The sequence below is a fragment of the Phalaenopsis equestris genome, unplaced genomic scaffold (assembly GCF_001263595.1).
Source record: "Phalaenopsis equestris unplaced genomic scaffold, ASM126359v1 Scaffold000846, whole genome shotgun sequence".
Lineage (NCBI taxonomy): Eukaryota > Viridiplantae > Streptophyta > Magnoliopsida > Asparagales > Orchidaceae > Phalaenopsis > Phalaenopsis equestris.
Genome location: NW_018165286.1, coordinates 126,437 through 141,157, shown reverse-complemented (window position 1 = coordinate 141,157; position 14,721 = coordinate 126,437). Strand labels below are relative to the sequence as shown.

The window sequence follows — 14,721 nt, the reverse complement described above, 5'->3', positions numbered from 1 at the left end:
CATTCCTGATGGAGTCCTCAACATTATCCCTGGATTCGGGGCAACTGCGGGTGCAGCTCTTTCCGCTCACATGGATGTGGACAAGGTTAATTAAATTTTGTTTAGTAAGGTTTTAACCATAAATTAAACTAAAGAATTAGAAAACCTTAACAATACTTGATGACAAATATAGCTTTCTGATTAATTTGTATCAGATAAGCTTCACTGGATCAACTGAAGTAGGTCGGCTTGTGATGGAAGCAGCGGCAAAGAGCAATTTAAAGCATGTTTCGCTTGAATTGGGAGGAAAATCACCAGTCATTATCTTTGATGATGCTAATGTGGATATGGCTGTTAATATTGCTTATACTGCTAATTTCTTTAACAAGGTGAATGTGTTTCTGAAATATATATATATATATATATATATTACATTGTTTTTATTCGTAGGATTAAATATAATAATTTCCATTATATTGATTACACTTGTTTCTTCGATAACAGGGAGAGTTTTGCGTGTGTGGATCAAGAGTCTATGTTCAGGAAGGAATATATGATGAGTTTGTTAAGAAATCTGTTGAGATGGCAAAGTCTAGAGTTGTTGGTGATCCATTTGATCCTAAGGTTGAACAAGGCCCACAGGTATAAATTTATTATAGAAATTTATTGTTTTCATTATTTTTTTAATCAATCAATATCTACTGAAATGTTGCTTTTTCTTTAAGTATGATTTGACATACTCATTTTCCAGAATAAAATTGAACATATAAGCATAAATTTCATGCATTTATCTTTTATATCCTATTATTTTCCACGTACAACGCTGTTTTATCTCTCTAAAAGAAGATGATATGAAACAATAAAAGCATTATCATTATGTGATAATTTATTTAATACACTCAGGATTGCAGTGTGGTACCAAATAGCCTTAAAATTCTTGTCCTAAATGTTATGATCTGACATGGTAAAATAATACATGGAAGTTAGTCTATCGAGAAGATTTCAATAAAATAAGATGTATCCATTATATATTAATCAAAGAAGTGGATGTATTTCTAGCTGTAAATAAGCCTAAATCTTACTCAAGAAATTAAAATGGAAAAGGAAAGGAGAATGTTCTCCATCGGAGGATGACATGTACTCTTTTTTTTTTTAAGCATAATAAGATTTCTCATAATCAAGTTGGATTTATGCCAGGCAGGTCTACCATGAAAGCTATATATTTTGTTGAGATGTTAGATGGAGAAGGTCAGAGATAATGAGTATCTACATGAGATTTTTACTTATTTAGAAAAAGCGTACTATAAGGTTCCAAGAGATATCCTTTGGAGAGTTCTTGAGAAGAGAAGAAAGGTGTTGATATGACTTATATTCAAGTCATTAAAGATATGTATACAAGAGTTGTTACTTATGTTCGAACAGGAGGATTAACCAAATATTTTCCTATTTCTGTTGGTTTACATCAGGGATCGACTTTAAGCACTTATATTTTTTGCTTTAGTTATAGATGGGCTTAGTGGACACTTACATGAGGATGTACCCTGGTGTATGCTTTTTGCTAATGATTTCCATTCGTGGATAAGAAGAGCGAAAAGACTAAGGAAAAACTTGAATTATGGAGGTCTACCTTGGAGTATAAAGGCCTCCGTTTGAGTAGAACTAAAACTAAATACATGAAATGTAATTTTAGTAGTAGTAGTAGCTATAGTGACAAAAAAGTAACTATGGGTGATCAAATTATTAAAAGGTGTCAACGCTTTACATATCTTGGGTCTATTATTCAATGTGATGGTGATATTGATGGGGATGCTATTAGTAGAATTCAAGTTGGTTGGTTGAAGTGTAGGAATGCTTCGGACATATTGAGTGATAGAAGTACCATTTAGACCTAAAAGAAAATTTTATAAGATGGCGATGAGACCTGCAATACTCTATGGCGCTGAAGGTTGGCCTTTAAAATAGAAGCATAAAACTAAGTTAACTGTTGCCGAGATGAGAATGATTAGGTGGATGAGTGTCTTTACACTTAAAGACAAAATGCGAAATGAATATATCCGTGATAGATGTAACCGTCATAGATGTAGCTCCAATGACGGACAAAATTAGAGAGAGTCATCTTGGATGGTTTGGTCACATTAAAAGTCGACCATTTGATGATTCAATTAAAAGAGTAGATGTTTTAGATTCAACTTATGTTTAGAAAGGTAAAAGTAGACCTAGGAAGACTTGGGCATATTGTAAAAAGAATGATCTTAATTTATTATAATTAAATGAAAATATGACACTACATAGGACACAATGGAGAAAAAAGAATTCATGTGGCCAACCCCACTTAGTGGGATAAAGATTTTGTTACTATTGCTGTATAATAAAATCTCCTTTCTCAACCCCTACAAAAAATAATACTTTGACTATACTATAGAAATTTGGGTATTACAACAAAAACAATAAAATTTCATTTTAGATAGTACATTAATAAGCACATCAATAGACTCTTACAACCAAATGGTAAGAAAAACCAAGACTTCAGAGAGCACACATAGACAAATCTCTCAATGACCGTCTAAACAACTTCTACAACTTATTTTTTGGGATTGTCAACTATTTGGACAAAATTGCCTTGTGAAATGGAAAAAAATCATCAAACTTATATAGTTCTGTTTAAGATTAGGCAAATGCCTTCGATAATGAAGTAATTGATCTTTAGGTTGATTGAATTGTCTTCTAGGTTGGGACAAGTGCTTTTGACAATTGATTAAGCTCTCCTAAACAAGGTAAGTTTCTTTTAGCTAGGAATCCTCTTGGAACTAAGCAAGCATCTTTGAGATAAGTTAGTGCCTTCATGTACAAGGCATATGGTATTAACTTGGGCAAGTCATGGGAATCACCGGTAGCTTGATCATAGTTTTAATCATATTTTTTTCGGATCATGGTGAGTCTTTGTTTATGGCAAATTCATATGGACTCTGTAAGGGTCTTTTTGGGGAAACTGCAGCTTAATAGTAAATTGTTGCATTACAGCTGCCACAGAATACTAATGCGTAGAAGCTGCTGCTAACATCTATGTAATTGTCCAAGAAAATTTTTGAGTTCTTCATCAATTTGTAGGAGAGAGAGTTGGATTGTATTCATTCAATATCAAAGGGATTATTCAAGGAAACTTATTATTTAACCATCTACCAACAAGTTGCTTGGTAAGTAAAACTTTATCATTTCTTTTCAATTTGGCACATCACTAAGTTGCTTAAAAAAACTTAATCATGGCCTTCACAATTTTTAGCATCCTTTGTAATGAAAATAATGTGCAACCAACTTATCCTAGTGATGGGAACTTTTCTTTAATCATAAAGTCTTAAGTTCAAGGTTTAACATATACAAGTGTGTGCATAAGTTCCAAAAAAAGCATCCTCGATGACAACTACTTTTGTTGAATTGGGTCAATTTGATGTCTTGAGTTAGTTGTAGAGCACCTTACAAAAAATATAGGGCGTCCCTAATACCAAAATAGAAATTTTAACACATCGTTAATGATGAGGGTAGAGCATGACCTTAATAGATAGATTCAATATGAGCCCTCTACATTGAACAAATATGTTATAGAAGCACCTGGCAGTGAGGAGTTGTTATGATATGTAGCCTAGGTTAAGCAATGTTGAGAAAGGAAAGAAGTAAGTGAATTTTGGTCACCCTATGAGAGGAATTAAGCTAGTAAACATGGATGAACATAGAAAATTAGCTTCTCAGTAGTATCATAATAAACAATTCATTATTCAAATGTGTGTTATGCTAAGAAAAAAATAACTCCAAAAAATCTCTAATTTAAAAACACTATATTTTTAAAATATCTTCATAGGCATCTATAAAAAAATGATGTTTAATGCACAACATAAATTAGTTAAACAAATACTAATGTCTAGATAGAAAAACTATTTTTTCTTTACAATCTCACATCGAGCCTATCGTTGAGTGGGATCAGTCCTTAATAAACATGTATTGCAAGATCAAATCTCTAGTAGTTTTAACTTAGGTTGTATAGGAAATGCAAATGAAAACGTTGGTGAATATAAAAAAAAAGATGTCTAAGGAGGTGATGGGTATCACTTCTTTTCACTAGTGGATGGCTACCAAGTTATAATGTAGAGTCAATCTTGTTCTCTTTTCTCAAGTTTTAACCCTCAATGAAATGATAAACAGACTCTAAGTTTTGTACAACTCCAAAACACCAAATCAGAAGGTTAGTAAAATAACTTAAGTTTAGAGCAACCAAGCATTTCACACTTGCTAGATCATGTTAAGTTCATCAAGTTTATCAACCATAAAGAAGATATATGATAAACAAATTCATAAAAAGCATCATACTTTTCTTGAATATATTGGTTGATTAGAGTGCAGTGAACGATGCAAGGGTCAAACGTTTGATTAAACATGATGCATGAATTAAGTTTTTAATAGGTCAAACGTTTGATTAAACATGATGCATGAATTAAATTTTTAATAATTAACATATCTTATAGTATTTTTATTATCTTAGAGTTTCAAAATTATCAAATATCTCATGAAGTAATATTGAATCATAATTTTCTTCTTATTTTGACTCGCATGATGTTCAATGTCCTAAATTTTTTTTGTTATCTTTTTTGATGAACCTCACTAGGATTTTGTGTTTGCAATGGTTCTCTTCCAAACCCACCAAATAAAGTTAACTCATGCACTATTCAATGTTATGTTTCTTTGCAAGAAAACAATGAGCTAGATATTAGGGTTTGGGCTTTCTACGGTTATAAGTTGTAAATTGGCATGTCATTTGCACCATTTTAAAATAAATTTTTTTTTTTTCTCAATTATCAAATGATTATAAATAACAATGTCAGGTATAGTAGACTTTCAATGATAAAGGGACTTTTATAGGCTACCAAATCATAAATTTCATTCTTTGGAAAGTTCCATATATGTTCTACAAAAAATGAAAAAAAAAAAAACCAGAATTTATTAATCCAATGAGCTTCCTAGTATTGAGAGGTAGTCTTTCAAAATTATGGAACATGATGAATAATGAATCAAGATATTAAATTAGAATAACAAAATTGGAGAGTTTTTATAATATTATAGAATTTTATTAGGAATGAATTATTGCAATATATTTTATTTTTTGGAAAGGATTTGAAAGCCAAAGATTGATTTGTGATGTAATGTTGCACTTGCCTAATTTGATGAATTCTTATCTCGATTTTGTCTAGGTTAGAAGAAAATAACTGATGAGCTTTTTTAAAAAGCTTTATGTAACTTAAGTGGCGAGTTTCTGCAAATGATTGAGATTTTAAACTATAAGTTTAAAATATTTATGGATTTTCCAAATTAAAGTAATTGGGATATTTAGTTTACATTCCCATATAGCAAATTTCCTCCAAAGAATGGAACAACTTTTTATGTGTCATGCTTCATAATTTTTTGAGAAATGTGAAGATTGTTAGGAAATACTTTGTGGATTATTCCCTTAGATCAAGGTGAATGTAGGTTTTAAATTGCCTTATTGAGTTTGGATTCCTTAAAAGTTGATGAAAAAGTTATAATGATGGAATTTTAAATATTGGTTATCCCGTCTTTTATATCCTCAAATGTTATTTTTTTTTTAATTTTGTCTTTTAGGATGTTAGTTACAAATTTATTTGTACCTAAGCTTGAGCCTTGATTTTAAGATCAATATATCTAAGATGAGGAACACCAAAAAGGAGTACATGAAGATGATCTTAATAACTAGTTTTTAAGAAAGATCACTAGCCATGCTCGAGGAGGACTCAATTAGATTTTAAGGCATCGTCCAACAAAACTTGAGATGCTCAAATGACAAATTATAGGAGGAATATCTAACAAGCTCAAAGAAGAACATATTTCGTTCTACCACTACTCTCAAAATTAACAATCCTATACAACAACTTATAACTAAGAAAGCTACTCGGTCTATATTTTAAGGAGACACAATAAAACCCTTTATACAGTAGATCACTTGTTCAAGCTTAATTTTGTACTTAAAAAAATGCAACCCAATACTTTTAAATTATATTATACTCATCTCACATGCATATAGCTCAATCTACGGCTCTTCATGTAGCACTCAAGATCCTAGACCCCTACCTATAAATAGGACATTATGGGAAGGGACAAAGGTTTCTAACTTCCTTCTACTTTTCCCACTGTCTAGATTAAGAGTTCGCATAGTCTATATTCTTGAAGACTTTTGCATCTCTCTTTTCATTTTTAAATTCTATTAAGTTAAAAGGTTTTAGTATAACCCATAGATTAAACAAGATGTAACCATTTTTTTATGCACTATGAGTGTAGTTTGATGCTTAGAATTAAATGGGAACCCATAAATCTTATGAAGGACCTAACAAAAATTAGATTTGGGATTACCAGTGGAAGGAGACTTTTGTGAACATGGAGGCTCAAAGCTTTACTACAATTTGGCTACTTATTGAAATGGAGGTGCAATTAAAGCTTCGTTTGAGAAGACGTTGAACCTCTGTTGCGTTGAAGTGAATGCAGACGCTTGAGAAAGTTTTCATTTGGTGAAGCAGCGCTCGCCAAGCGTCTCACAAAGTTGTTTGCAATAACGATAATTTTTTGCCATTTTAATCACAGAGGGCCTTTTTTTTTCCGCCAATGCGTCTTTCAAAAGAACTTTATTGAATGATAAAACTGCTTCAAACAGTCACATGATCCTACGCATTTTTAGACTAGATGCCAATGATGAAATCAAGATTGTAATTACCTAGAGACAATACTAACATGGTTCTGAGATTAATGAATTTTGAATCAAGAGCACTATTACTATGTAAAATATAAACTAAGGGAGCCAAAAGAAAAGGAGCCAAGCCTAGAGAATTGTCAACTTGAAGGAAAAGTAGAGAGAAGGAGAACAAAAGTGATATAAGTATTTTTTAGAGATAAGTACATATATACAACATCTCCATCTGATGGAATATCATCCTTGATAGTATGCTTAACTTTAATATATGAAGGCTAGAAAAAGAAAACCCGCAACTGATTTCCATCTTCTCTGAAATAGTGTTACTCTTCTAATCTAAAGTTATGATATTGCTTTTAAATCTTATTAATACTTTCAAATTATAAAAAAATGGGTAATAAAAATGTTTGGAGGCATTTCAATGATACAACCATTTGTACAAAGTTTTTCTAACAATCTTAAACGGCTCGTTTTCTCACGTGTAACTTTTTATATTTTGTGGAAGAAAAAGTCTCAAATGTGATACATATCACTAAATAATCTCTAAAATAATATTTATTTAAAGTTTAATTTTTTATCTATTTATTCAACATATTTAATGTATTTAATGATATCTAGTCTCTTTTTCTTACGTATTCCTATTTATTGTTTATAAAAATTAAAAACAAAAAAAAAATGCTAAATTAGAGATCATTACTGGGTGTGCTATCTAAATCAATAAATTTTTTTATGGTTATTCTCGTAGACTATTTCAAAAGGTTTTCAATTGGTTAGTGAGAAAATAGTGCTTTATATGCAAATTTGAGTATAATAGTCATCAAATTTGAGAATTGGCTTGCAAATGAGCACACAAACAAATAGCAAATATAATATAAGGCCTACAAGTAGTAAGGTATAAAAGTGAACCAATCAAATTTCTATAAAGTTTTTGGTTAATAGTTTTACCAAGTTCATCTAAATTCAATTTAGCAAAGAGGCTCATAATATCAAAAAATGTTAAACAAGCCCCTTACAGTGATAAAATTTCAAATATATACCTTTATTCCAATGTATAGAGATTTAATCGTGATAAATTAAATTTCAAATGAATGAAATAAATTTAATTTTAAACTAGAAGTAGTTCTTGAAATATAGTAGACAATGTATGACTACTAATCCAATTATCCATCCAATACTTAATGGAACAACTGAATCAAAGAGACCAAACTATATAGTATACATACATCATTTTAATTTTCCGTTCTATTGAGCATGCAGATTGATAAACGACAGTTTGAAAAGATTCTAAGATACATTGAGCAAGGCAAAAATGATGGAGCCACTTTACTCACCGGAGGAAAGTCCATTGGAGACAAGGGATACTATATCGAGCCGACCATTTTTACTGAAGTAGAGGTAAAATACTTGTAAATATCAGGCCGCCTTATCAATAATCTCAGACTAATTTGGTCCAAATTTGCTTTGATAATTTCTTGTAATTCTTTCTGCAGGAGCATATGACCATAGCACGTGATGAGATATTTGGTCCTGTGATGGCTTTAATGAAATTCAAGTAAGCATCTTTACTTATCACCAGAAGCAGTGTCTTAAATATAAATGAAAAACCTTATAAATAATAAAGTTTTTCATTAGACATTTATCTTAATTTGAAGTGGCAAAAACAACACCTCATGCAATGTTAAATAAATGGTAATGAAGTGAATCAAATTCAAGGTAAATTTCAGGAAAGAAACCAAATAAATTTATTTAATTTTCATTGCTTTTCAATATTGCCAGGACAATTGAGGAAGCGATTGAAAAAGCAAATGCAACTCGCTATGGACTTGCAGCTGGTATCATCACCAATGACTTGAATATAGCAAATAGGGTATCACGATCTGTGCGTGCAGGAACAATATGGATCAACTGCTACTTTATTTTTGATCCGGCTTGCCCATTTGGTGGTTTCAAGATGAGTGGATTTGGAAAGGATCAGGGAATTGAAGCACTCGACAAGTATTTAAATGTCAAGTCTGTTATCCATCCAATTGAATCTTCTCCCTGGCTCTAAGCTGTTGATTTTTGCTTGCTGAGTATAAGAGAAATTACCATAAGTTCTCTTCTCTTGCTGTTGCCTCGTGAGAAAATAAAGTTTTGCTTTTGAACGTTATAGTTTTAGGAAAAATATATTTTGAAACTTCAGAGTAATGCATTGTGGAACTACCCTTTTTTTTTCCTTAATGTTTTGCTCTGGTTGTCATAATATCATTTGCATCATACAAAAATTAAAGCTGTTTTTATAGAAGGATTCCCATAATCTGTAAATGCATGAATTGAAGCTTTTTAAAGTGTGAGGCCTGTATAATATCCTTCTAAAGTATGATACTTTTCGTGCTATCATGGACAAAGGTCTTTTGGTAGACAACAAAATGACGAAAGAAGATCATATACATTTTAAACAAATATGATTGAAAGGCTTCAGGCTCATCTTTTACCTCCAACCCTTAAAAAGTGTTATCCACTGGAACATATTTGATCTTTGCTGACTAAATGGGATACCTCATGGATTTTGATTATAAATGAATTTGAAGGAACAATAAACCTATTTGATTACTTGGATCCTTTTAATATTAATATTTCATTGAGATACTAGGAATTCTAAGGTAAATTTACAAAAAAAAAATGATAATACAAGGTCTCAGGCTTAAATTGGTTGTGCCAATTGATCGAGAAGTTAAATATGGATAAGGAGAAGTTCTTCTATATGTCTCACAAACTACCTCCCAACCACTAACTGATCACTATAAAAATCAAAATGCCATTTTACTATAGCCAAAGGTTAATGTTCTTACCCACAAAGAGAACAAAGAGGGAGTGAGAGTGTTATGATTGCTCATATATAAATTGAGCTAGCTCAATGAAAAAGTTAGCGTAATAATTTTTACAGAATGAAGGTCTTTTTATAGAAAATCATCTTATATTCCAGCATGAGCTTACTATTCTCTCAGCCAAATTTCTAATGATCATCCAATGATGTTGAGATAAGTGTCTTAAAAATAATTTTCATGCTACAGATGAGCAAGAAATGTAACTAGAAGATTTGACATGGATAGCTTTAACAAATTTATTAATAAATTTCTCCTAAGCTAGTGCTAATTAGGGAGTTTATTAGGTAATGGTTAACATGGATGAACTATGACCTAGTTCCTATTGGGTTCGACTCAATTTTGCTTGCAAAGAGAACTTCACTCAGGATGTTTGGCCCACTTGGACTGGACCAAGTAACATGAGATAGTCATGGAGGCTAACTTAAGGATTTGATGAAAGTTCTTGTAAAGTTTGAGGGCCACTAGAATTAATTTACTTAGTTTGGCTTAAGGAAGGCCTAAGAGTGGTCATTTAGAGTCCATGATCTAAGTATGCTTAACCATGTAGACCACATTTTTTATGTTGTTATAAACCCACTTTCTAGCTTTTTTTTTTGTCTTTAAGATCAAGTTTGAGTACATGAGCCCTTGTTTGGTTCCTCTAGGTGATTTCCTTAGTGGTTAAAATATGTTTGACCAATGCTAAATTTCCTAAAGATCATATTGTATACATATTGTATACCTCATTGGATAATATTTGATAAGAGTTTGGAATTCAAAACACCAAGATAAATAGATTTATTTGATGCAATTAGATAGAATAGCAGTATTCCACTATATACTATTCAAAAGCTAATAGTCCAACTTAGACTTTTAATAACACTGAGGTAAATCTTATTAAGAAAATCCATAATACTAATACAAAGGAATGGGATTATAAACTTTTTATAAGCATTGTAGGCTTATCGTACAATGTATCACACCCACACATTTTACTTGATATAATTTGTCATTTGGGTCCGAGGTAGTTCTTCCATCAGAAGTTGAATAACCCGACTTATGTGTTGCTTTAAAAATAAGCATTCATAATAATCAAAATGCTTATCTCAAATTAGAAGAGTTGAAAATTTTGAATGAGCATAGCTTACAGGCTTAATAGAATTTGAAACTATACCAGCCCGTATGACTAAAGACCACATAAGTTAATGAGACTAAGAACTTTTGTTGTTACTGATTGGGTACTATTATTACGACATACTATTATTACCCATCAATCTTGACACAAAATATTTAAGCTTATCTAGAAAGGACCCTTTTGTGATTGAAAAAGTCTATAAAGGGGGACTCATTTGTTAATCGATATAGATGGCTATCATGATATGCCCCTATCAATGAGAAGTATTTAAGACATATTATCTTGACTGTACTTTCGTAATACAAGGTCTTGGACTTGAATTGGGTGTGCCAATTGATTGACAAGTCAAACAAGGATAAGATGGAGTTCTTCTAAAAGTCTCACAAACTACCTGATAAGATGGAGTTCTTCTAAAAGTCTCACAAACTACCTCCCAACCCCTAACTGATTACTATAAAAATCAAAATGCCATTTTACTGGAGCCAAAGCTTAATGTTCTATAGTCTTAACTTTTAATACTTATTAGATATTTGTTAAAGTTTCTATTTGATAGAATACAAAATTCAGAGAGCATGCTCCCTTTATCATGAAATTTCTTTAACGAAATTCCAATGACCAAGTTGATCAAGTAAAGGTTCAAATATAAAATCATCATACTACTATGTAGTTGATTGATTGATTGCACATGATATTTTATTTTATACTTAAGATTTTATGCACTTCTCATTTTGTAACATTTGTCTTATTTATGTCTGTGCAGCATAAAAAAAAAATTTACTATGTTTGAAATCACATCATTATATTTCATTTATATGTCTATGCTAATTATATAAAATGTACAATCCTTGATGCTTTAAAAATTTTAAAATCTATTTGTCAAGCATTAGTTTCATAAGTTTAAGTCTCTAGGTGTATACATTCCATTATATAGAATTTTATATATTTAAGGCTGTACAATATTATTTGTACAAATTTTTTCTAACATATTCATATTTTAAATGTATGAACATAAGAGATAAAATAATATTTATCTAAAATATATAACTTCAGGAATATCATTCTTTGTTCATGTGTTTATGATTAAAAAAACGTTCTTAATGTTAACTGCATGAATCTATTCATAAGTTAAACAAATACATTGCATGATGTAAAATTCTAATTTTTTGTAATTCAGTCTTTGCATTAATCTTATTTAAATATTTCAAAATATCTAAAAGTTAAACACATGCATTCATGTTATCGAAACTCATGTATACACTGAAGTTATAACTCCCCTAACCATCTCATGTATATCATTCTCGTGTTAATTATAACTTTTAAATGTATGGTTTTGCATATAAGAGTAATTGTTTGTTAGAACTGCGACACCACACATACTTTTCATATATTTATTTATTTTGGGTGATCAAATACGACATTAAGAGTAATATAATATCTCAAAAGATGAAAATATTACTTTAAGATGAACCTGTTCCCTCATATAAACAATTTTATTCAAAATTGATTGGTCTACATATTTACCCTACCTAACTAAAAGTTAAATAGGGTTTATTTTAGCCTAGATTATAAGCTTACTCATATAAACAATTTTATTCAAAATTGATTGGTCTAGATATTTACCCTACCTAACTAAAAGTTAAATAGGGTAGCCTAGATTATAAGCTTATTATAAGGTTAAGCCCCATAAATAACTACATCTTAAGAGAGGCATTCTCTTAAAAATACTATTGATTAAGGTTGTGGCTTAAATATGTATGAATTCAAAATTGAATTTTCAAAATTGTTATTTAGAGTTTCAATTAGCATAGTTCAATAAGGAACATATCTTTTTGAAATCCGAGAAGAAAGAATATGAAGTGTTTTTGAAATTGAGAAGCTCAACAGCACCCCAATTATGCCGTGGTTGAGCTTTAATTCTTTTGAAATTGAATGATTTGTTTAATTTAATGATTGTTTTATTATAAAATTAGGACTTAACTTCTAATAACACTAGATCGTGTGATATCCTAGAAGGTGAGAACTTTTCTTTAGCAGAACAAACAATCTTGGATCCTAAAACTAAGGGTGAGGTCTATTAACTAAATAGAGCCTCAAATCTAATTTAATGAAGTGTAGAAATGACTCATAACTCAATCCCATAGGGAACTAAATCAAGTTTGACTTTACTAGACTTATAGTCCTACATGGAGAAGGCTTCAAGCTAACACCCTTAAGCATCTCAAAATCAAGAGAGGGCAAATATATGAACTGCAGGATAGGTTGGGCTATAAATTATTAAAATGAAAAGAATAGGTTTTAAGATTTGATTATAAAAATCACTTTGCCTAATAATACGCGATATGTAATGAGAGCTAACTAAGGCAAAATTTTACATTTTGATTCATTTTTATTTGACTTAACTCAATTTTTAATGCTAATAGGTATGAAACTATGCATTATAAATACATTGATTTTAGAGTTAACAACTAATCAAATATAGGTATACTTCCCAAAAAAAGACATGATCCTCAAGCTAGTTGTCCTTTTATGTATGCAATAGGAGAATTGTCTGAAGTAAAGAGAAAAACGAATATGTACGGACAAATGGTTCATTATCCCTATTAGTTTCAATTTGATTTTATTGATCATTCTTAAGGCTTTAGTGATTAATTTGGAGTTTTAAAATACAATATTTAAATTTTTAAGTGAGATGAAAGATTGTTTTTAAAAGCCTACTGCACATAGATTTTGGTCAATCACAAATCCCTAACAAACCTAACATGCAGTTCCAATCATACAAATACAAAAAAGTAAACATAACCAAAAAAAATACCGAAACAAACAAAGCAAAATCACAAAATCACAAAGAAAGGTCGGTTGGATTAGGTTCCCTTATAGACCTTAAAAGAAAGAGGAAAGTTGGGGAGTCAAGCATTACCCCTTATACAATCCTACCTTGACCTAAGATAGACCAACGACTAAGCCTATGGGAGTCTTTAGTTCTTCCTTATAAATTATTTAAGCTTCATGAAGCTTCACTTGGAATAACCTATATTGGATGTACATCCAAGCTCATCTTCGTTCATCCCAACTCTTTGCACTTTGAATTGAAATTTATCCATGTTTCTGGTTTCAGTTCATTTGTGGTTCATGCTTGCTTTGAGTTGAGATTCATTCTTGCTTTAGATGTTCATCCATGTTTTGAGTTGAAGTTCACTCTTAAGCTTCGTCGTCAACTGAATCCAACCAAAAGACTGATAGACTCACTTAACTATATTAATAGGAAAGTAAAACCTACATTTACAATAGCCCCTATAAGACAAAGATTAGGACAAAAGAGCACATCACAAATATAATAATTAAAAGAGGCTAGATATACTTAACATCACAGTGCCAATCCTTATGTCCTACTAGGTCGAGCTTAGAAGCATGATTTAGCACCTGCTAGAAAAGGCATAGTGATTTATAAATTTTATAAAATTTCGTGATTGTCACAAAAAACATGACTTACGACAAAAAAAAAGAAGCGTTGGAGCCGCTAAAGTCACTGCCCTAACATCTAGTTTAACGTATACACAGCTGGCCGAATATCCAGTCCAACACGCAATCAAAACCACAATCACACAAATAGCACAACAATCACAATCATCGTTGCCCTAACCTAGTGTTTGTGAATTGTAGGGTAAGTCAATGAGCTTGGTTATATTTAAAGTTTTAGTTTGGTTTGTTGTTCAAGTTTTGATTTGACTTTTTGATATTTAAAGTTACTGACGGGTGATTTAAGTAATTAAAGATTTAAGAGTGAGTTTTGAGTTTGATTTATTCAAGTTTGATTTTGGATTCTCAAGAGTTCTATGATTAGCTAGACCCACATAAAAGGGGTTCACATTCATAACACCCTAAGCCTATTGAGCTGGGTATTGTACTCAAGAGGGCCGATCACACCATTCTAAAAAACTAAGGTAATTTAAATTGATTAAATTTTGAATTAGTTTAAGTGTTTGACAATGTTTAAATTTTAAGTTAATGTTTGACTT

At 30.9% G+C, this 14,721-nt stretch overlaps 1 protein-coding gene across 1 annotated transcript in view; it reads left to right on the top strand.

Moving 5' to 3' along the window:
- Positions 1–8,826, top strand: part of LOC110031819 (aldehyde dehydrogenase family 2 member C4-like) — a 13,509-nt gene extending 4,683 nt beyond the window's left edge. The window contains exons 4-9 of the mRNA XM_020735226.1: positions 1–85; positions 195–368; positions 484–621; positions 7,982–8,119; positions 8,215–8,276; positions 8,501–8,826. The exon at positions 1–85 is cut by the window's left edge and continues 20 nt beyond it. Coding sequence (XP_020590885.1) covers positions 1–85; positions 195–368; positions 484–621; positions 7,982–8,119; positions 8,215–8,276; positions 8,501–8,774 — 871 coding nt within the window. The 3' untranslated portion in view covers positions 8,775–8,826. The remainder of the gene's footprint in view (positions 86–194; positions 369–483; positions 622–7,981; positions 8,120–8,214; positions 8,277–8,500) is intronic.
- Positions 8,827–14,721: the final 5,895 nt, after the last annotated feature.